At 41.7% G+C, this 21,073-nt stretch overlaps 1 protein-coding gene across 1 annotated transcript in view; it reads right to left on the reverse strand.

Annotated features, from left to right (window-relative positions):
- The window catches only part of DNAH10 (dynein axonemal heavy chain 10), a 102,135-nt gene that overhangs the window by 26,670 nt on the left and 54,392 nt on the right, over nt 1–21,073 (reverse strand). Inside the window, exons 42-55 of the mRNA XM_078848986.1 lie at nt 20,602–20,721; nt 18,139–18,284; nt 17,457–17,609; nt 16,347–16,607; nt 14,939–15,111; nt 13,288–13,381; nt 9,705–9,872; nt 8,183–8,371; nt 7,328–7,499; nt 5,314–5,517; nt 4,547–4,627; nt 2,338–2,535; nt 1,459–1,620; nt 589–763 (exon numbers count right to left, since the gene is read on the reverse strand). Coding sequence (XP_078705112.1) covers nt 589–763; nt 1,459–1,620; nt 2,338–2,535; nt 4,547–4,627; nt 5,314–5,517; nt 7,328–7,499; nt 8,183–8,371; nt 9,705–9,872; nt 13,288–13,381; nt 14,939–15,111; nt 16,347–16,607; nt 17,457–17,609; nt 18,139–18,284; nt 20,602–20,721 — 2,296 coding nt within the window. The remainder of the gene's footprint in view (nt 1–588; nt 764–1,458; nt 1,621–2,337; nt 2,536–4,546; nt 4,628–5,313; nt 5,518–7,327; nt 7,500–8,182; nt 8,372–9,704; nt 9,873–13,287; nt 13,382–14,938; nt 15,112–16,346; nt 16,608–17,456; nt 17,610–18,138; nt 18,285–20,601; nt 20,722–21,073) is intronic.

Below are 21,073 nucleotides of genomic sequence, written 5' to 3' on the forward strand. Positions count from 1 at the left end.
GCTGGAAGAGTCTGAAGGGAGAAGGAATGGCAGAATTTTGAGGGGAGCTGAAGTTTGGGTATAGCTTTAAAGCCACCTTTACAGAAGCTATTATTAAAACACAAAAAGAAGAAGGTATATAAAAAGAGAAATACACATTCATACCATTAAAAATCTTTGAAACTCAAGTGCTGTGTATCCCACATCTAGTGCAGAATAAAATCACCACCCCAGAGTGAAAGGGCTAGGATAGCTACTGCTTGAGTGACCCCCACATAGACTTCAGCAGTACTCAGGGTGGCAGAAATGTATTACAGAATAATTAGAAAGACGTCAAATATTGGATTGCTTTCCTGGAAGGAAGGACAGGCTTGCGGTTGACACACAGGACTTGGAGATCCCCAAGCTCTGCCTCAGACTCCCGATGAGACCTTGACCTCTCTAGCCTCAATCCCCGCATCTGTCTAACAGGGATGATCATGCATCCTTACCTCACAGCAATGTGTGAGGCTGAGGGTGCTGGTGCTTGTCAGGTACTTAGACTACAGCAAAGGCACCGTGGAATCGAATTTCTAAGAGTTTATGCTCTTACAAATCAGAATTAATCACCTAATCTCTGTGACATCAGACTTGTCCAGCTTCTGCAGCTCCAGTTTAGCAGCTTCTAAAATAGGCATGGCCTCAGCCAGGGCCGTCTCAGCATCCTTCTTTTCAACAGCAATGACTTTATTCTGTTCTTCTATCTCCACTGCTTTTTCTTCTGCCAATTTTTTCTTCTCCTCAGCTAAGAAGTGCAAAAGGCAGTACATAGTAAATGGCTTACTAAGATTTGTATCTCGCTAACAAACCAGTAGAAGTGCACATGGCCTAAAATCAGAAACTACCACTATCTCTAGATCACTATTAACTCATTTGGTGCTAGGTCACCGCTGTTCACAGTACTCTTCCCATCACAGATAAGTTCTGGAATGCTAGGAACAACAGAACACCATCTCCTTTTCTACTCTCTTCTTCCTGTTTGTGTCTCCTCTTTCAGAGAGGAAACAGCTTACAAATCCCCTTCTGATCCCCGGCCCATTCACTCCCATTGCCTTCCCACATGCTGCCATGCCTTTGCCTCACAAAACTCCCCTTGCCGCTAGTGTCTTCTCTCACAATTTGCTCCCCAACAGTTTGGGATGGGATGTGAAGAAGAACACTGTATCTACTTGAAACTGCAATGGATGTTTCTATGGGCAGATTGCAATTGTACAGGTTGGAATTTGGTCAGGAAACAAACAGTCAACAGTCGTACTCTTGTGCGAAGTACTATATGACCATTAATGACACCATGGTGGGACCTTCGGTCAATACTGACAGAACAAGAGTATCACTTACTGAATCATCAACCCTGCATTCTTTAAGAATCTCCCAGCCTAATACTGACCTGGCCCAACCCAGCTTAGCTTGTGCGATATGACAGGAGTTTTAAATACTTGCCTATTGCTGTGTTGGTTGCTATCTCTTGTAACAAGGCCTCACAGGCAGCTGATTTTTCAGCCAGTACAATCTTCTGCTCTGCAAGTTTCTCATTTAGTTCATCCAACTGAACAGCAGCTTCCTTCAGTTTAGCTAATCCTCCTTCCAGACGTTTGCATTGTGCTTAGTGAAAAAGAGGGAGAAATATTAGTGATTCATGAGCTATCATACAGTGACAGACACCATTATTTAAAATGTGTCCTGTTCTGTAGTCAAAGAAATCAGTCCTTTTCTTAAAACTGCAGCAGGCCTCCCTTGCCGTTTCTGCAGGGTCACAAGTTGTTATGGAGCTTCCAAGAGCCCAGGTTCCTTGGTCAGGCCTGTTGTTGAGAGTGTAAAATGGTAAGGAGTCCAGCAAGAGAGTTTTCCCCCTTTCAATCCCAGTGCTACAGCATCAGCTCAGGAGTCGCAGAACTTGGCTGAACCACGTCCCCTCTCCTCCTGTGGCACATTTTCTGTGCTTCTGCAGAAGACCAGCTCTGACTGTACATCAATCACATTTCAATGCATTAGGCACATTTCAGTATCCACCAGAATACAGCTAACTGCCAAGAGGAAAAAGCACATGTCACACAGGCATCTCTATAAAACCCTGAGCTGAGTCTGAGACACCAAGTTCAAATCCATATCCAGACTCTCCCAAAGCTCAGGGATGTTTGGATAGGAGGTTCAGGCTCGGGTCCAGATAAAGAAGAAGTGTCACTCAGGGAATAGCCCATTATTCAGGTAACATTCATTTGGGTTGTATTTATTTTATTGCTTTTCAACAGACTTGCTGAGCGAAATGAGTCTGTTTAAAACATTTCAATCACATACAGTCTTAAAAAGAGAAAACCTTACCTAAAATGAACTGATTTTTCTCTTCCAGCAATTTTGAGTAAGTATTAATGAAATCAAGATAATTCTTTGGTGTAACATAGTTGCTGCGTCTCAGCTTTTGTAGGAATTTTTTACTGAAATTTCCTACAGATTCGTGCACCATGACAATGTGCTCAATCACAAACTCTGCATGCTCTGCCGGGATCAATGGATTTTCTCCTGAAAAGAGGATATGAAAAATAAAACATCTCAAAGGCATTTAAAAGGATGCTAAATTTCATTTATCCCCATTTTACAGATAGGGAAACTAAGGCACAGAGAAATTAAATGACTTGCCCTAGGACAAAGAAAAGTCAGTGGCAGAGTTAAGAATAGAACCCAGGAGTCCTAACAGCTGGTCTCCTGCTCAGAGCACTAAACCATGCTGCCTCTAGGCTTGGGAGTTCTCTCTTAACTTTACCAGTATATGTAAAAAAGGTTCTTTCCCTGCACACCCCCACACCCCCCTGAAGAAGGCCGCAAATTTGAGTTCTGTGGGGTCTGGGATATAAGCACCCACTGTCAGATTGAGCTCAGGTATTTGCATTATAGTACAATGTACTATTTTCCAGCCACCAATTCTTTTCTAGCCTAACTCAACTCACCATTTAAACAACAAAGGACAAGAAGTTGTAGATGTGAAAGTGTAAGATTAGAGCAGATAGTCCACTGCAGTTCAAGACCAACACAACCAGATCTGCAGAGGTTTAAAAACCAGGGTCTGTGCAAGTTTAAGAATCAAACATTTCCTGTGGACACCCTATGGGAAGCTGGAATGATTTGAGAGCTGTGTTTAGATACAGCTTTGATGTCTACCTTCTTAGCAGAAAGGAGGGAGTGAGAGTAATACTGTTTCATAACTAAAGCTCCCAAGTCCCTTTCCATTCTCCTTGCAGCCAGCTCCCTGTAATCCCTTGTGCATCTATTACTTTTTACTGCCTCTGGGTGGGATTTTCAGAAGGGCTTAAGTGCCTCCAGAAAGCAAGTCCGGGATCTGTGCTTCTCAAAATCCCATCCTCAATCTCTAAACCACGTTCATTTAAGAACCCCGAAAGGGATCTGTCTAGAAGTGAAAACCTGCTCTTTGGCACTGAACCTTGTGCAGAGGACTGGAAACATCCTGCCAATGTTTGTCAGGATGCTTTATTTCACTTACCTGGCCATAAGATGATCTAACTTCTTGGAAATGCAGAACCGTCAGCTTTGTTGTTTCAATTTGAATTTTAGAAAACTTAAAAAAATATTTGGGGAAGAGACATATTAAAAGACCTATAGTCTGAGAAGGGAGGATTTCACACCTGTCAGGATTTATACAGTCTGAGCAACTGTAAGCAGCTAAGGCTCAGCTCAGACACCTGTGCTTTTATGAGTCAACAGTGTGCCCTTGTTGCCAAGAAGGCTAACAGCATTTTGGGCTGTATAAGTAGGAGCATTGCCAGCAGATCAAGGAACATAATCATTCCCCTCTATTTGGCATTGGTGAGGCCTCATCTGGAGTACTGTGTCCAGTTTTGGGCCCCACACTACAAGAAGAATGTGGAAAAATTGGAAAGAGTCCAGCGGAGGGCAACAAAAATGATTAGAGGGCTGGAGCACATAATTTATGAGGAGAGGCTGAGGGAACTGGGATTATTTAGTCTTTAGAAGAGAAGAATGAGGGGTGATTTGATAGCTGTTTTCAACTACCTGAAAGGGGGTTCCAAAAAGGATGGGTCTAGACTGTTCTCAGTGGTAGCAGGTGACAGATCAAGGAGTAATGGTCTCAAGTTGCAGTGGGGGAGGTTTAGGTTGGATATTAGGAAAAACTTTTTAATTAGGAGGGTGGTAAAGCATTGGAATGGGTTCCCTAGCGAGATGGTGGAATCTCCTTCCTTATAGGTTTTTAAGGTCAGGCTTGACAAAGCCCTGGCTGGATGATTTAGTTGGGGATTGGTCCTGCTTTGAGCAGGGGGTTGGACTAGATGACCTCCTGAGGTCCCTTCCAACCCTGATATTCTATGATTCTATGATATCTCAGTAACCATTTTTGAATGTTTTTTAGTCATTACACCGTTAGTTTAGACCCAAGAAGCATCCTTAATGTAAGAGCAAATAAAGAGCCTTACAATATCTTAAAGTAAGGAGCGTGTTTCTTGATACCACAGAATACACCATGAATTTGAAGGTTAAAAACGCCTGACATTTTACTTACCTAAAAAGCACTTGGCAACTGCGTACAAGGCTTGTGGGGGCCAGGGCAAGAACCAGTCAATACCAGTATTGTTAACAAGACCTTTAAAAAAATGAATATTGTCAACAAAACAGTCCATCTTCAGTAGTAACCCCTGATCCTGAAAACATGCTTATGCTTAACTTTACTCATGTGTGTGTTTGCTGGATCAAAACCTTAATTAGTACAGTTGTCTGGTACTTTTAGCAAAGGTGCTTACACATAAGCCAATCCCTCTATTTCAATATCAAATAATGAAGAAAGTGCCCAGTGTCCAGGCCTATCCCTCTTCTAACTCAGTGCATTGTTCTTTAGTATGGGATGCAATAAAACTTCTCTTATTTTCACAGCCACTCACAAATCCACTTTTCTCTGTAAATACCAAACCAGCGGATGGAAACAATTCGAGAGTTACTCTAACACAGAGACTAAATGCTGCAAAACAGGCAGGCCATTTACTGTACATTCCTGGCTCAAAGAAGTTAATCAACTGATTGTTAACTGTCTGACCCAAATATAAACTGACCTTGTAAATGTCAATCAATAATCTCCACTTATGTGTGGTAAGTAACTGTGCAAGTTCTTAATAATGAAACGCACTATGCTGTATGTTTGCCTTGATGCAGTTTAACTGCCTGTGTGTCTGATATCTGCACACACCCACTGGAGTACATAAAAGGCAACTGCCGACCTGCATCCCATACGTACACAGGGGCTAAACACTAAAGTGTTAGATTTAATATACAGACCTGGGAAATTTCTGCAACGCGTTCTCAGGGTATCACCAACTGGTGACATCCCAAGTACAATGTGAAGGTTGTTTGCACTCTTATTTACAAAATACTGCCAGACACTTTCTTTAGCAGGTCCCATTCCAGCTTTAATAGCTTCATCTCCAATCTGACTGAGTATGGAGTCTTTTTCATCGTCTGGAAAAAGTGCTGGTACAATTCCTACCATATAAAGACAGAGGAGTCACAGAAAGTCATCAGTATGGCAAAGAGGCAGCAGGGCGTAGGGAATAAGCATGGGCCCAGAAGTCAGGAAATTCCTGACTTCTAAAATTGGCTCAGCAAAAGTTACTCTTAATAGCTGTGGACAAATCACTTAATTAACCTCTCTGTGTTTCACTGTCCCTATCTAGGAAATGCGGGCAATATTTATGGTACCTTCATATCTTACAAGGGTGTTGTGAGGAATAATTACTTCATTTTTGTTTAGGTTTCAAACATATAAAACATCATAGCTCAAAAGATTGTCTCTTTCACCAACAGAAGTTGGGTCGAGCTTACACAGAGCTCTCTGTGTATCCTGAAAGCTTGTCTCTTTCACCAGCAGAAGTTGGTTCAATAAAAGATATTACCTCCCACACCTTGTCTCTCTGATATCCTGGGACCAACAGGGCTACAACAGGGACCAACAGGGCTACAACAACACTGCAAACAACATATAGGTGCTAAGTAATTTATCGGTGCTTATAATAATGTAAAATAAAATATATTTAAAAATTATTTTGATCACATGCATATGAAAAATTAAAACGCATGCTTCATCAGATTTGTACATAAAACGTAACTAGTGAATATCATAATCAATCTACATTTTAACTGTCACAAACAAATGGCTACTCTATGTATTTAACAACTGATACAGACAGACATCATGACAGGGTTGGACAGACAAATAGACAGACACAGAGATACACACAAGGGAGACAAGGAAAGAGAACACAACAAAGAGAGGTTTCAGAGTAACAGCCGTGTTAGTCTGTATTCGCAAAAAGAAAAGGAGTACTTGTGGCACCTTAGAGACTAACCAATTTATTAGAGCATAAGCTTTCGTGAGCTACTGTAGCTCACGAAAGCTTATGCTCTAATAAATTGGTTAGTCTCTAAGGTGCCACAAGTACTCCTTTTCTTACAACAAAGAGAGTAAGTGTGATCTGTGTAATAGAGATTCTGAAATTGTGGGCTGTGGAGCACTGGTGGGTCACAAAGCACTTGGTGGTGATCTGTGGAGGTTACCTATGCAAGCTCGTGCTGTAGTTTCCATGGGGATTCATAGATATTAAGGTCAGAAGGGACCATTATGATCATCTAGTCTGACCTCCTGCGCAATGCAGGCCACAGAGTCTCACCCACCCACTCCTGCGATAAACATCTCACCTATGTCTGAGCTATTGAAGTCCTCAAATTATGGTTTAAAGACTTCAAGGAGAAGAGAATTCTCCAGAAAGTGACCCGCGCCCCATGCTACAAAGAAAGGCGAAAAACCTCCAGGGCCTCTTTCAATCTGCCCTGGAGGAAAATTCCTTCCCAACCCCAAATATGGCGATTGGATGTTATTCAATTGCCAATGAGAGAGGACGTGTCCTCTGGATCATGAATGGAATCAAAGATTTACATGAGACAATCTCGATTAAGATATAGTCCACATTAAGGAATAGTTTGAGAATTCTGGGTCAAGCACCATGGCCAGGGCAAAATAACCATTCTAGCCCACTAAACCTACCCAGACATATGCATATGACCATGTGGGGATGCAGAAAAGCTATAACCAAAGCCAAGGTTATTTCAGGTAATATTTAAAGAAACAGTGTTTTTGCCCTCAGACTGAAACATGAACTCCAGCATCAGAGGACACAGTACGAATAGGAAACATTAATATTTAAAAGCTACATTTGTCTGGTGGCTCAAGCAAAGGTGCATTTTTGATTGTGCATTGCAAGTATTTATGGATTAGCAACCAATGTTCCTGCATCACCTGAAGTTAACATATTGTTGATGAGTTCCAGGAAACCTTCTTCTGCCACATGGGCATCTGTAAACAGGAAAATCATCGACCTGTTCTCAATACCAAGCTTTACATACAGTGTTTTTAAGTCTTCCCGGAAATTATTTTCTCCATATCCTCGACTCAGAACAATTTCAAACACCTAATAATGTAACATAAAAATACACTTGAAAGACACAGAATATTGTAGAGATGGGCCAACAACATGATTTTGAATCTGGAACGCAACTTCCCCAGGGTTCTGGTTTGGTCCCATAACTAGTAAACATATAATGTGAAAGTAAAATGGTGACAAAATATTTACTGCTCTGTATTCTCTTTAAACTATTCCATCCCCACAATCCTCCAGGCTCAGAACCTCAAAATCATTTTGGACTTCTCCCTCTCCTTTGTTTCCCCACTATCTTATTTAGATATTTGTACATCACTGGGCACGATGAGGCCTCACTGGTGCCTCCGAGAACTACGGCACTACAGATAAATAAAAACAGTGGCAGTTAAAGGCTACTGATTTTTCACTTAGATCTCCAAAACCCACCCTGTATTCTCTGTTCCCACCCACAAACACCCAGGTTCAAGACCTCATAATCTTCCATGCCAAATGACTGTAATCTCCTATCTCCAGCCTCCAAATGCTCACCTCACCCATTTCAATCTCTCCAGAGAGCAGCCATTACCCTGATTTTGACTTCACTCATTTTCCATCATTGTCTGCATCAGGCTTAATTTCTGTGATGTCCCTTTCAAGGCTCTACTCAATTTAGGGACCACCCACCATTTATCTATCCTCACCACCTTTTAGTGAAAATGTGCAATCCCACAGACCTCACATCCAGCTGTATATGCAGCCAGTCTTGCAAGGGACTGTTTTCCTGAGCCTCCCACTCCTACAAGCAGCGCATGGCCACGATCCATCCGTATGATGCGATGCACGCGGGTTAAATGCTCCAAGGCATCATCAAAAAGCACCAGATTCATTTTTGTATTAACTTCATTGTACTCTTCAAGAATCTCCTTTAAAGCCAATTTGTTAGACAGTTAACAACAGAAATGGGAAATGCTGAAAAGGTTAATAAACAAACGTAATGTAATAACAATTTATTTAGAAGCGTTATTACACAAAAGGACATTGAGAAAAAACAGATTATCAGAAAGAATTTAGCATTTAGGATTTCTTCAGCTCATGGAATAGATAGATGTTCACTGATTTCTATTATTTCATACCCAAACCTACTGCCAATGGAAACTATATGTGCATAACAAGGGGCTAATAGACTCCTTAATGGTTCCAAACAAGTTTACTTCACACAAAGAACAAACAAAAGCCTGAACTAGAATATTATGAAAAATGGGCACTATTTATTTACTTTGGAAATGTTTCAATTTCATGGATAAATCTGTTTAAAATCTAATCCAAAACTGAGTTAAAATGAGTTACCGACACCTGTCCTTGAACCCCCCTAACCATTTTTCTTGCTTTATAATCAGTATTTTCCTGTTTGTAAAATGTTTTTCACACAAACAGCAAGGGAAAGTACAACTCAATGAGGAAAGAGTGAAAATGACTATATGCAAAGCACTGTCACATGCACAAAGTAAATGAACTGATAAAATAAGGGGGAAATGCTTTTCTCTCTCTAATCCTTTTCCATTTGAGTGCTCTCAGTTGTTATTAGTCACAAAAGGGGGAAAAATTCAGACTGAAATATGACTTTTCTGTTGACAGCATCCCTTATAAAAAAAACCCCAAACTCATGTTTATAAAACTTGAATTACTTACTTCGAGCCCAGAATGTCTCCAACTTAGGTTTTAGTTAAATGTCAGAAACATAAAGATTAAATGAAGTGAATGCTATTTTTCTGTAGCTTTTAGTCTGGAAACTTGTCAAAGTCTGAATGTACCGCAGGTGGCATGAAATCATAGAAATGTAGACCTGGGAGGAGCTTGGAGAGGTCAGCTAATCCATCCATCTATGTTAATAGCCACACCCACCTGAAGGGCAAACTGTTGTCAACTATGGGTATGGCTACACTGTAAATACAAACCCAAGCTGGCCTGTGCCAGCTGACTGAGGCTCACAGGGCTTGGGCTAAAGGGCGGTTTAACTGTGGTGTAGATGTTTGGACTTGGACTGGAGTCCCAGCTCTGGGACCTCCCACCTCGCAGGGTTCTAGAGCCCAGGCTCCATACCGGAGCCCGAATGCCTATATTGCAATTAAACAGCCCCGCAAACCAGAGCCCTGCTAGTACGAATCAGTTGGCACAGGCCAGTGTGGGTTTTTATAGATATACCCTATAAGTTTATACAGACAAACTCATACACAGATGCTGGTTAAAGCACTATACCTGAAAGAGAGCTTTTGCTGCATCATAGTCCTGGATGTCTTCATAAACACGAGGTTCCCCTTCATTCAGTGCCATTCTGAAGTCTCCAAAAAGAATAGGGTCTCTCATGACCTGCTCTAAATCATCTTTGTAATACTCTTGAATCAAGCCTTGTATATGCCCTTGTACCTTGAAGTATATAAGAGCAAATAGTTAAAATGATGCAAGGAGTTCTGAATTCAGGAACACTAGAAGGGCCTGATCCTGCAAACTCTTATTCATGAGCTATTTGATTGATTTCAATGAGGCTACTGGCACAAATACAACAGCTGCAGGATTGGACTCTACTAGCATTGTGTGTTTATCCTCTAAAACCCTGCAATATATACAAGCAGCCCAGGCACTACTGATGCCAGTGAGCTGCACAGGTTTAACAGAGAGCAGAATATGCCCATTATAAAAAACACGACCATTATTCTAGTAAAATGACATACCACCCTTCACTCTTATAGTTAGTTCTGATGTCTTGCCACCAGTGTCGCCCACACTTCATTCACTCTTGTAATACATAATGTAGACACATATTGTATACAGCACACACATATGCACATAAATATAAATGCATTCATACACTCATATATACATTATATAGTATTGGATGCAAACATATCAAAGTGTAAGGAGATTTAGCACATCAAAATGTTTTTTGTTATTCAAATATTTTATGGTACTACACAAGAAATTGTGAGCTCCCCATCCTGCAGCCTTTACAGAGACAAAATTTCCATTCGGCCAGTGTATAGCTGCCTAAATTCATAGTTTTTAATACTGATTGTCATCAGTTTATCTCAGGGCCTGATGCTAACCCTTAATCGGGTAAAACTCACATGATTGGGACTGGTAAGCTTCAGGACTCAATACTGCAGAGCTATATTGAGATGATGGTAACCATGGCAATGAAGCATAGAGTCACAGAGTTTAAGGCCAGAAGGTCACCTAGGATGACCTCTTGTAGATGCATGAGTAGTTCACGGAGTCAGCAGAAGCCTAACACGCATGCAGCACCTCATTCAGCTTTCCAGTGCTATATTTTATATATCTGATGCCTGTAATGCCCAGAAGTTTGTGATATCACAGTAAAATCACAGCTTAAATGACCTTTTGTCCGTTTGTGGGTTTGTTCACTTATTCTGTTGTAGCCAGTTACTAACCTTTTTCATGGTTTTTACATCAGTGGGCTATGGGTATGTCTACACTGTGAAATTAGGTCGATTTTATAGAAGTCAATTTTTAGAAACCGATTTTATACAGTCGATTGCGTATGTCCACACTAAGCGCTTAAGTCGGTGAGTGCGTCCTCACTACTGTGGCTAGCATTGACTTACAGAGCAGTGCACTCTGGGTACCTATCCCACAGTTCCCGCAGTCTCTGCCCATTGGAATTCTGGGTTAAGCTCCCAATGCCTGATGAGGCAAAAACATTGTTGCGGGTGGTTTTGGGTACATGTCCTCAGGCCCCCCTCCCTCCATCCCTCCCTCCATGAAAGCAACGGTAGACAATCGTTTCGCGCCCTTTTTCCTGGGTTACCCATGCAGATGCCATACCACGGCAAGCATGGAGCCCACTCAGCTCACCGTCACCGTTCGCCTCCTGGGTGCTGCTGGCAGACGCGGTACTGCATTGCTACACAGCAGCAGCTCCTTGCCTTCGCGGCAGACGGTGCAGTAGGACTGACAGCCGTCGTACGTCTCCTGGGTGCTCCTGGCAGACCTCGTTGAGGTCTATCAGGGCGCCTGAACAGACATGGCTATTCTCCTCTTAGAGCACCGAATGGGAGCCAGAGACTCCAGGTCATTCTCTTCTTTAAGTTTCATCTCATGGAGATTCAGTCCTGCCCGGAATATCATGGGAGCTGGAGGCTTCTTCCTCAGGCTGCTCTCCCAGCCGGCAGCACTGCACAGTTCACCTACCTCAGCCTACCCCTTGCTCCCATGGCTCATGAAGCCTGGACAGTAGAAAGGAGCAGTTCAACTATAGGCTGAGCAAGTGCAGAATGGTGGTAGAATGTGCCTTTGGACGTTTAAAAGCTCGCTGGTGCTGTTTGCTGACTAGGTCAGATCTCAGCGCAACCAACATTCCCATTGTTATTGCTGCTTGCTGTGTGCTCCATAATATCTGTGAGAGTAAGGGGGAGACGTTTATGGTGTGGTGGGAGGTTGAGGCAAATCGCCTGGAGTCCGATTTTGAGTAGCCGGACACCGGGGCGATTAGAAGAGCACAGCAAGGCGCGCTGTGCATCAGAGAGGCTTTGAAAACCAGTTTCATGACTGGCCAGGCTTCGGTGTGACAGTTGTGTGTGTTTCTCCTTCATGCAAACCTGCCCTCTTTGTTGATTTTAATTCCCTGTAAGCCAACCACCCTCCTCCCTTCGAAATAAAGTAACTATTGTTTTGAAACCATGCATTCTTTCTTTATTAATTAAAAAAAAATGAGATAACGGACAAGGTAGCCTGGGTGGGGTGGGGGAGGAGGGAAGGACAAGGTCACATTGCTTATTGTAGCCACACTAAAAATCAAACTGTTTGAATGACAGCCTTCTGTTGCTTGGGCCATCCCCTGGAGTGGAGTGGCTGGGTGCCCAGAGCCTCCCCCTCCGTGTTCTTGGGCATCTGGATGAGGAGGCTATGGAACATGGGGAGGAGGGGAGGCGGTTATACAGTGGATGCAGTGGGGGTCTGTGCTCTTGTTGGCTTTCCTGCAGCTCCAACAGACACTTCATCACATCCTTTTGCTTCCCCAACAGACGCTTCATTATTTCTGTTTGCTCCCCCATTAGCCTCAGCATCGCGTCCTGCCTCCACTCTTCACACTCACTTAATTCTTTCCTGGCCTCTGCCACTGAATGCCTCCATGCATTAAGCTGTGCCCTATCAGTATGGGAGGACTGCATGTGCTCGGAAAACATGTCATCGCGAGTGCGTTTTTTTCGCCTTCTAATCTGCGATAACCCCAGGGACAGAGATGATAGGGGAAGCATAGAAACATTCTACACTCTACAATTCTGGGGGGACTGCATGATCACCTGTGTTGCTGAGTTCGCCATGCTGACCAAACAGGAAATGAAATTCAAAAGTTCCCGGGGCTTTTCCTGTGTACCTGGCTAGCGCATCGGAGTTCAAAATGTTGTCCAGAGTGGTCACAATGTAGCACTCTGGGATAGCTCCTGGAGGCCAATACCGTTGATTTGCATCCGCACTACCCCAAATTCGACCCAGCAAGGTCGATTTTAGCGCTACTTCCTTCATTGGGGAGGAGTACAGAAGGCGATTTTAAGAGCCCTTTAGGTCGACGGAACAGGGTTGGTTGTGTGGTCGCAGTCATTTATAAATCGACCTAACACGGCTAAATTCAACCTAACCCCGTAGTGCAGAACAGGCCTATGTTTAAATAAATTACACTGGTGTAAAACTGGAGTGACGCAGTGGTGAATCAGGGCCACAGTTTGATTTCAAGACTGTAGTACAACAGTTGTTATCTTTACTGTTTTGAACTAATTCCCATATTAATATAAAGGATTACTAGTAAATGGAAGAAGTTACTTACCAATGTCTTGTCTACTTCATTGATCAATCTATCATGGAAAACTCTCAGGCACTCATTTCTCCAGACTCGCAACATCTGTGTGACTGTTTGGAACCTATATCAAAGTTAAAGAATCAGACTTTACCAAATCAGTGGACACAACAAATAAGGTGGTTAATAGCGCTGTTATCAAATCAGGATTTGTTTCCTTTTTCACTGGAAAGAGTAACTTTATCTGCAGAGATCATATTTTACAGTTCTTGTCATCAGGAACAATATTACAATTCAGGATTTTCTAAACTCCTTTCCTCCCCTAAGTGATGTATCTACAATGAAAGGCAAAACAGAGACAACTGCATCTATGCATAGGTTCCTTTTTTACCTACCTGGATAAAAAAAGAAATCTACATAGCTATTCACATAGCCCAATCACTGATTAATTTTATCTTCAATTTAATTTGATTAAAACCTCAGTAATCAAACACTTTTACCCTTCATTCTCAGCAATGCTGTTCAGGCAAAAGTACTGGTTAATTTGGCTATAAAAAGTTCCCATTTAGGTCCCCAATTCAGCAAAACATTTAATCATATGCTTCAATTTGTCCAAGTCAACAAAGCACTTAAGCACATGCATGTGCTTAAACCCCACTGACTGAAGTACAGGCCTAAAGTTTTGTGCTTAAGTACTTTGCTGAACTGTGTTGGACGGCTGAATCGGGGCCTTAATAATTAAAGAAAAGGCCACAACACTTAATGGGACAGAAGAAAAACAAGTAATGATATTAAAAGATGCTTTACAGATATTTGTTACTGACTTCATTAGCACTGCCATGCACTATGCAACCTGGAGGTCAGGTGAATAACAAGATAAACCATTAATTTACTCAAAACAATAGGAAGCAACTTGACTGAAATAAGAAAAAGGCATTGCAATCAAAATTAAGATCAAAGCTGTGGCATAGCAGAAGCCGGGTAGCTGAAAGTAAGTATAGACACAGCATCCCTAACCTATGCCATTACAGATAGGCAAAGGCATATTGACATGGGTTGACTTAAATGTCAGTCTTAAACAGGTGATAACTGAACAGCTGAGAATTATGCTAGAGCGAGGAACTCTCACCTGGGGTAAAGCTGGCAGAACAGACGCCTGCACCAAGTGCCCCCCTGATCCTGGCATGGAGTGTGTGTCAGGAAAAGGAGGTGGTATATCAGAGCACAGTGATCCTCAGCTGGTATATGGTTCTTTAGGGACTATATGCTGCTGGAAGTAAATCAGAGAAGCTCTAGACTTCTCTAACTCACACCACAGCTTAGAATGGTCCAGACACCCCCTTACTATCAAGAAGCTGTATCTGACTCCCTGATGCCCAATTCTCCTGAGCAAAGCACAGCTCAGCTGCAGGAGAAAAGCTACCCCTTATTATCTCCTATTTATGTGACTGCTACATATGGGTTTCAGAGTAGCAGCCATGTTAGTCTGTATTTGTGAAAAGAAAAGGATTACTTGTGGCACCTTAGAGACTAAATTTGTTAGTCTCTAAGGTACCACAAGTACTCCTTTTCTTTTTACATATGGGTGTTTTCCAGATAGCAAAACTGCCTCGCACTGGGCCAGATCATAAATGAGTGTAGTTCCACTGAAGTCAATATTTCTAAATATTTTTTCACTTACCGCTCTGGGGTTGTAAGAACAAGTCCATTGTAGACCCTGGAGAGATCACGCAGATTAAAAATATAATGGAATTTGGAAGGAGTTGGTGGTAGATCCCGGACAATTGCTTTATAAAGTTCCAAAGTACAGAACGTCATCTTGTCAGTGATCGCTGCTATAGAGTCATTAAAAATCTGCAAACATGAGAAAGGCAAGAGTTCTTCACGAGACTGATTGGGGAGAAATGCATTTCATCAAACATACTTCACTTTCCTACTCTTCTACCCCTACTTGACAGATTTAAAATAAGTCAGTGCAAGTCATGTTCTTCAGAAATTCAGTGTATAATGTAACGTGTGCATCTGACATTTAGTCTGGCTATTTTATTATTTAGATTGTAAACTCTTTGGTGCAGGGGACATCTTTTTGTTCTGTGTTTGTACAGCACCTACCACAATGGGGTTCTGCTCCCATGACTGGTGCTCCTAGGCACTACTGCAATATGGATAATAAATAATATTCTCATATATAAAATTGCAATTTCATGTGCTCAGTGATGCAGTTTAATGCATTATATTTAATTTTCTGTGTTTCTTTTCAAGTCAATATTTTGTAGATCTTTGTGCATTTACAGTAACTGGCTATAGGCAGCTATGAAAAACATCAATTTACGAAGTGTCTTCTGGCTTAAAAGTCTATTGCTCAATATGTATCAATTCAGCACAAGATGACCACTCTACTAATTTTTTATTAGAAATATTCTTTGAACAGCTACAAAAAACACTTACTTTATGGTGGGTTTTCTTTTCTGATCTTAATAATACTTTAGTATTTATACTATCTGAAGACCAATAAACACATTAAAAAATCCCATTACAAGGAGAAAGGAAAGAGGAGGGAAAGAAGAAGAGAAAAGCATGTAAGGTTCTAAAATGAATCAGAATGATTAATGTGGGGAAGTGAAAATGATTTGCAAAACTGTTTGTCAGCAGCAATGTGGGGCCTGATCCAAAAGTCTACATTGAAGTCAACGGAAAGACTCTCATGATTTCAGTGCGTCTGTAGAAAAGGACCATAATGGGTAACAAAATCTCTTAGTAGAGTGATTGCAATACTGCCAATCTGAAGTGTGGCGTTATTGTTTGCTACTACTTCACAACACTTTGCCTTCCCAGGCAAGTTGTTCCCTATTTGCAGCCAAATTCTTCCCTTGGATAAATGTATGAGGCTCTCCCAACTTGAATGAAGACCCAGGAAAGTATCTGAATGCCCACTAATAACAGTCACCAAGCTGTAAGGGAAAGACTGGCCACAAACGGGAAGAGGGGAAATCATTAAAAGAAACACTTTCAGGTTCTGTAGTTTCATGGAAGATAAAACTAATTAAAAATAACAACCCTATTAAGCCTTTTAAATAAATTAAAATTACCTCAGTGTGACCTTTCAAGATGGAGGCATAAATCAAATGCAAAGATTCCTCAGAAGGAAAAGGTACATTGAAAACACTGAAGAGTGAAATGAATCGAGGGTCAACTTCATTACGACCTCCTCCAGCTTTGCCCATGGCAGCAATAAAGCCAAGGTCTCGAAGACTCTTACAATTCATCTCCTTACCACGGTCATATAAGGAACCTTTTTCCAAGAGCAACTTCAACAAGGCAATTGGTTGCTGTGTGCCATATTCATCAACCTTTGTAAAATGAAAGAGCCAACATATTTCAATCACAGCATGTCTGAGTCACCTGTAACTACTTTGAGCAAGAAATCATTAGCTCCATATTCAATAGACTATTAGCATGTCTAAGTAACATTTTGTAGGGCTTTGGGCACTGATTGTCCTCACTCATTCTGATTGTCTCAGGTGGGGAAAGCACCTCATGTTGCTGATGAGAGACACACAGGTACACCCCTACCCAGCTCTTGGAGAGATATGGATGGATTCTAAGGAAGTCACGTCTCACGGCGCCAATATCAACCAGAGGGAGGGTCAGTGTATCACAGGAATTTTAAGGGCAAGAAGAAAGGAGGATCCTGATGGTGGATCCTGATGGCAAAAGAGGCCACTCAAGACAATCTGCCACCATTGGCAACACTTCAGTGTGATGCTCTCCTTCTTATAGGCCTAGGGCAGCAAATTTGGCCCAGCCATCCCTCTGTCATGATGAAGGAGTTGCTGGGCCAAATTTGGGTGAGTGGCATTGCAACCTCGCACACTGAGTCACAATGCCTCTCAAATTTGGCCCGGCCACCCCTCTGTCATGGGGGGCTCTAGGCAGCTGCCTAGTTTGACTATAGATAGAGCGACCCCGGGATGGCAGCCTATCCACCAAAAAAGATACATTTTTAAAGTTTAAGAGTGATATTGTAATAGCACTGAAATATGCCAGGGTGCTCAGAGGTCCAAACCTTAGAAATTGGAAGGTACAAAGCTGAAGTCCAAGCATGTATAATTAACCCAGTTGGACCTGTGCATTAATGGACCACAAGAATGCAGCCTATCATCTTCTTATGTTATATTGCGAACAGGATTGTAGCTTACCCTTGGCATGTTCATATCATCCATGAAAACCAGGAGCCGCTTTCCCATAGGGGGTCCATAAGTATCCTTAGTACGTTTCTCTACATTTGCTTCTAAGTTTCTCTGAATGTCCATTGATGTTGTGCGAGAAGAAAAGTTAATTATTAGCAGCACCTACACAGGAAGAAAAAACTTGATCAAAACGGTTTTTAAAAATATTTTAAATGGCACTTTTTAGACAATGTTTTTCACATTTGACAATATGAACAAAATAGCACACCAGCTGTGAATTAAACACCATTCTGGTCTGGCTATTCATGTAGAATATAGCCAGTATCACTCTGGGGGTTCAATAAGACACCAAGATGGTCATTTGATAAATACATTTTTATCTTATAAAAAACTGAATCCCTATTTACGAATAACTACATTAATCCAAAAATATTTTAGATACTTAGGACCTTGCAATCAGAACCCTGCATCCAAGTGCAGCCTCATCAAAGTCAAGGGAGCTGTGCACAGACTCAGGGCTCTACCAGTGCAAATCCAGTTGTTGAATTGGGGTTTTAAACTGGAGGTATTATTTCACCCACCACGGAAATGCAGCCACCTCTGGGGTGAAATGCAACTATTTAACAACATACAACATGAGAAAGAGGAAAACACAGGTTTTATAAACAGAACAGAACCCACGAGTACATACATTAGTGTCTTGGTTTAGGTTTTTTAGAAATGTTTGTGTAGTTGCAGTCTTAGAAGTACCAGATTCACCAACAAGAACAACAGGGTGTTTGATTTTTACCATCTGTTCTAACAACCATGTAGTGCGTGTTGTATCCACAGTAGGAACTATTAAAAAAAAGAGTAAAAGATCAATTTAAAATGCAGCAGAGCTGGAGGTTTTGCATATGTAAGCACTGCTGGTGCAAACCCATACTGTGTTAATATACAGTTGTATAAAAAGAGTAATCTGAAACAGCAGATAAGTAACCATATTTAAGAACAATCTTAATTGCACAACCCTCTCTTTTCAATATTTATTGTGGAAACTTTATTTATGTGTGTTGAAATAGATTACATTCACCCCATGCACAGATCCAGCAAAAGCTTGTGCACCATTTAAGCCCCACTTAACCGCTATTTTGAGGATTTAACTGGGATTTATGAAGGCCTTTTACTGGAGCTCTGCAGAGGTGAATTATGCACTGTGTGACTAGATTGAAGCAATTAGGGATAACTTTAGTGGCCATATAATTTATTTGTGTTTTCAGTGAAGTTGACATGTACTTGCTGAATTGTTACTATAAAATTATATGCATTACTTTGTCATAACTGTACAACTCACTTGTCACTATTTTATTATGCTCACATAACAACTTATATTGTCAGGTTTCAGAGTAGCAGCCGTGTTAGTCTGATTTGAAGGTATACATTGTCCCCAAATGTGAAATAGTTATGGGTGAGGACAAAGTCACAAAGTTCAGCCACCAGGTTTGCCGTGACATTATCGGGGATAGTGTTCCTGATGACTTGTAGGCCATCTTCGTGTGGACTGTTGGTGTAGAGGGCTTCTACATCCATAGTGGCCAGGATGATGTTTTCAGGAAGATCACCGATGGATTGTAGTTTCCTCAGGAAGTCAGTGGTGTCTCGAAGATAGCTGGGAGTGCTGGTAGCGTAGGGCCTGAGGAGGGAGTCTACATAGCCAGACAATCCTGCTGTCAGGGTGCCAATGCCTGAGATGATGGGGTGCCCAGGATTTCCAGGTTTATGGATCTTGGGTAGCAGATAGAATACCCCAGGTCGGGGTTCCAGGGGTGTGTCTGTGCAGATTTGTTCTTGTGCTTTTTCAGGGAGTTTCTTGAGCAAATGCTGTAGTTTCTTTTGGTAACCCTCAGTGGGATCAGAGGGTAATGGCTTGTAGAAAGTGGTGTTGGAGAGCTGCCGAGCAGCCTCTTGTTCATATTCTGACCTATTCATGATGACAACAGCACCTCCTTTGTCAGCCTTTTTGATTATGATGTCAGAGTTGTTTCTGAGGCTGTGGATGGCATTGTGTTCTGCACGGCTGAAGTTATGGGGCAAGTGATGCTGCTTTTCCACAATTTCAGCCCATGCACGTCGGCGGAAGCATATATTGTATTATGGGATTTCATGACATGTTAATTTTTACTCTGACTAGGCAATTAAGCCAGGATCTGTGATTTTCCTGGCTTGTCTACCCTGGGAGACTGTGGGTTGGTCTTTTTCACTGGTTTAGCAACTCCCTACTTTTTACCTTAGTAGTTATGTAAAACATGGTTCCTAACAATCCTTAAAAGATGAACTGTGAACTAACTCATTTTTTATCCAACTCCAACTGCTTCTTTATTATATATAAAGATGGCCTGACTGTTCTTTTTTTCCTTGTCCTTTACATTAAGATGTATCATGAATATCAGTTTTCCACATTCCCCTGAAAGGTTTTGACAAGATCCTTGAAGAACTTGAAGGGTGACATCCCACAAGGCTGGACCTGAACAGTTGATCTCTGCCACTGAGAGGGAAGGAGTGTTGAGTCTAAGGCTATGTCTACACTTAAAATTCTACAGCCCCACAGCTGCAGCTGCACCAATGCAGCACTTAAATGTAAAAAAAGTTACTACAGCAATGGGAGGGGTTCTCCCGTCGCAGTAGTTAACCCACCTACCCAAGAGGCAGTAGTTAGTTGGACTGAAGAATTCTTCCATTGACCTAGTGCTGTCTACTCGGGGACGTAGGTTGGCTTAACTATGTCGCTCAGCAGGGTGTGGATTATTCACAATCCTGAGCGACATGCAAATGTGTAGACTAGCCCAGCTGTCTAAGGTAACAGTCTATTATGATGGCACCATTCAAACCCTCCTAAGACCTTGCTGGAGTCCTCCAGCATGAAGAAGGCTATCAAAGCCCAATATTTCTAATTGGAAAAAAGGGCAAAAAAAGAAAAACCCCTTGCAGTAAACTTTAAGGCTATTGCTGTATATCACAAAGGAGCAGTAAAGAGCAAAAATTTTTTTTTTTGCCTTGTCATTCATCTTCAGTTCCTGAATGAAACATCCCAGAATGGAATCCTGCACTGCACAGGTTATTTATTACTAGAGGGCTATAGATAGCACATTTTAGATTAAAGGATACTAACACTTACCTAGAATGTCAATAAATTTCACATCAAGCTTATGAAAGTATTGAGGAACTAGTTTGCTCCAAGGTATCCACTTTTTTTGACGCCCATCAAAATGAAAGTCATACAAAGTTGGAAGCTGACCTGCAATCCACAATGTGGTTCTCGTTTAACAACTAAAGATCATCTGGGACATTGAAATATTTCAGGAGAAACATCATTTGACTAAGATAAATGTGCAGGGTGAGATTTTGTAATAAGAGGTGCAGCACAGAACTCGCAGCCTGGGGGAGTATCCTATGGTATCTTTAAGTCACTTTGGTGCCCTCTCAATCTTGGGTTACTCCAGGGGCTAGAGAGGCCCTGACAGCCTGTCTAAGTCATCTGAGAGACAAGGTGGGTGAGGTTATATCTTTTATTGGACCAACTTCCGTTGGTGAGAGAGACAAGCTCTCAAGCTTATACAGAGCTCTGCTTCAGGTCACCTCTCTGTAAG

Source organism: Lepidochelys kempii, chromosome 15 (assembly GCF_965140285.1).
Source record: "Lepidochelys kempii isolate rLepKem1 chromosome 15, rLepKem1.hap1, whole genome shotgun sequence".
Taxonomy (NCBI): Eukaryota; Metazoa; Chordata; order Testudines; family Cheloniidae; genus Lepidochelys; species Lepidochelys kempii.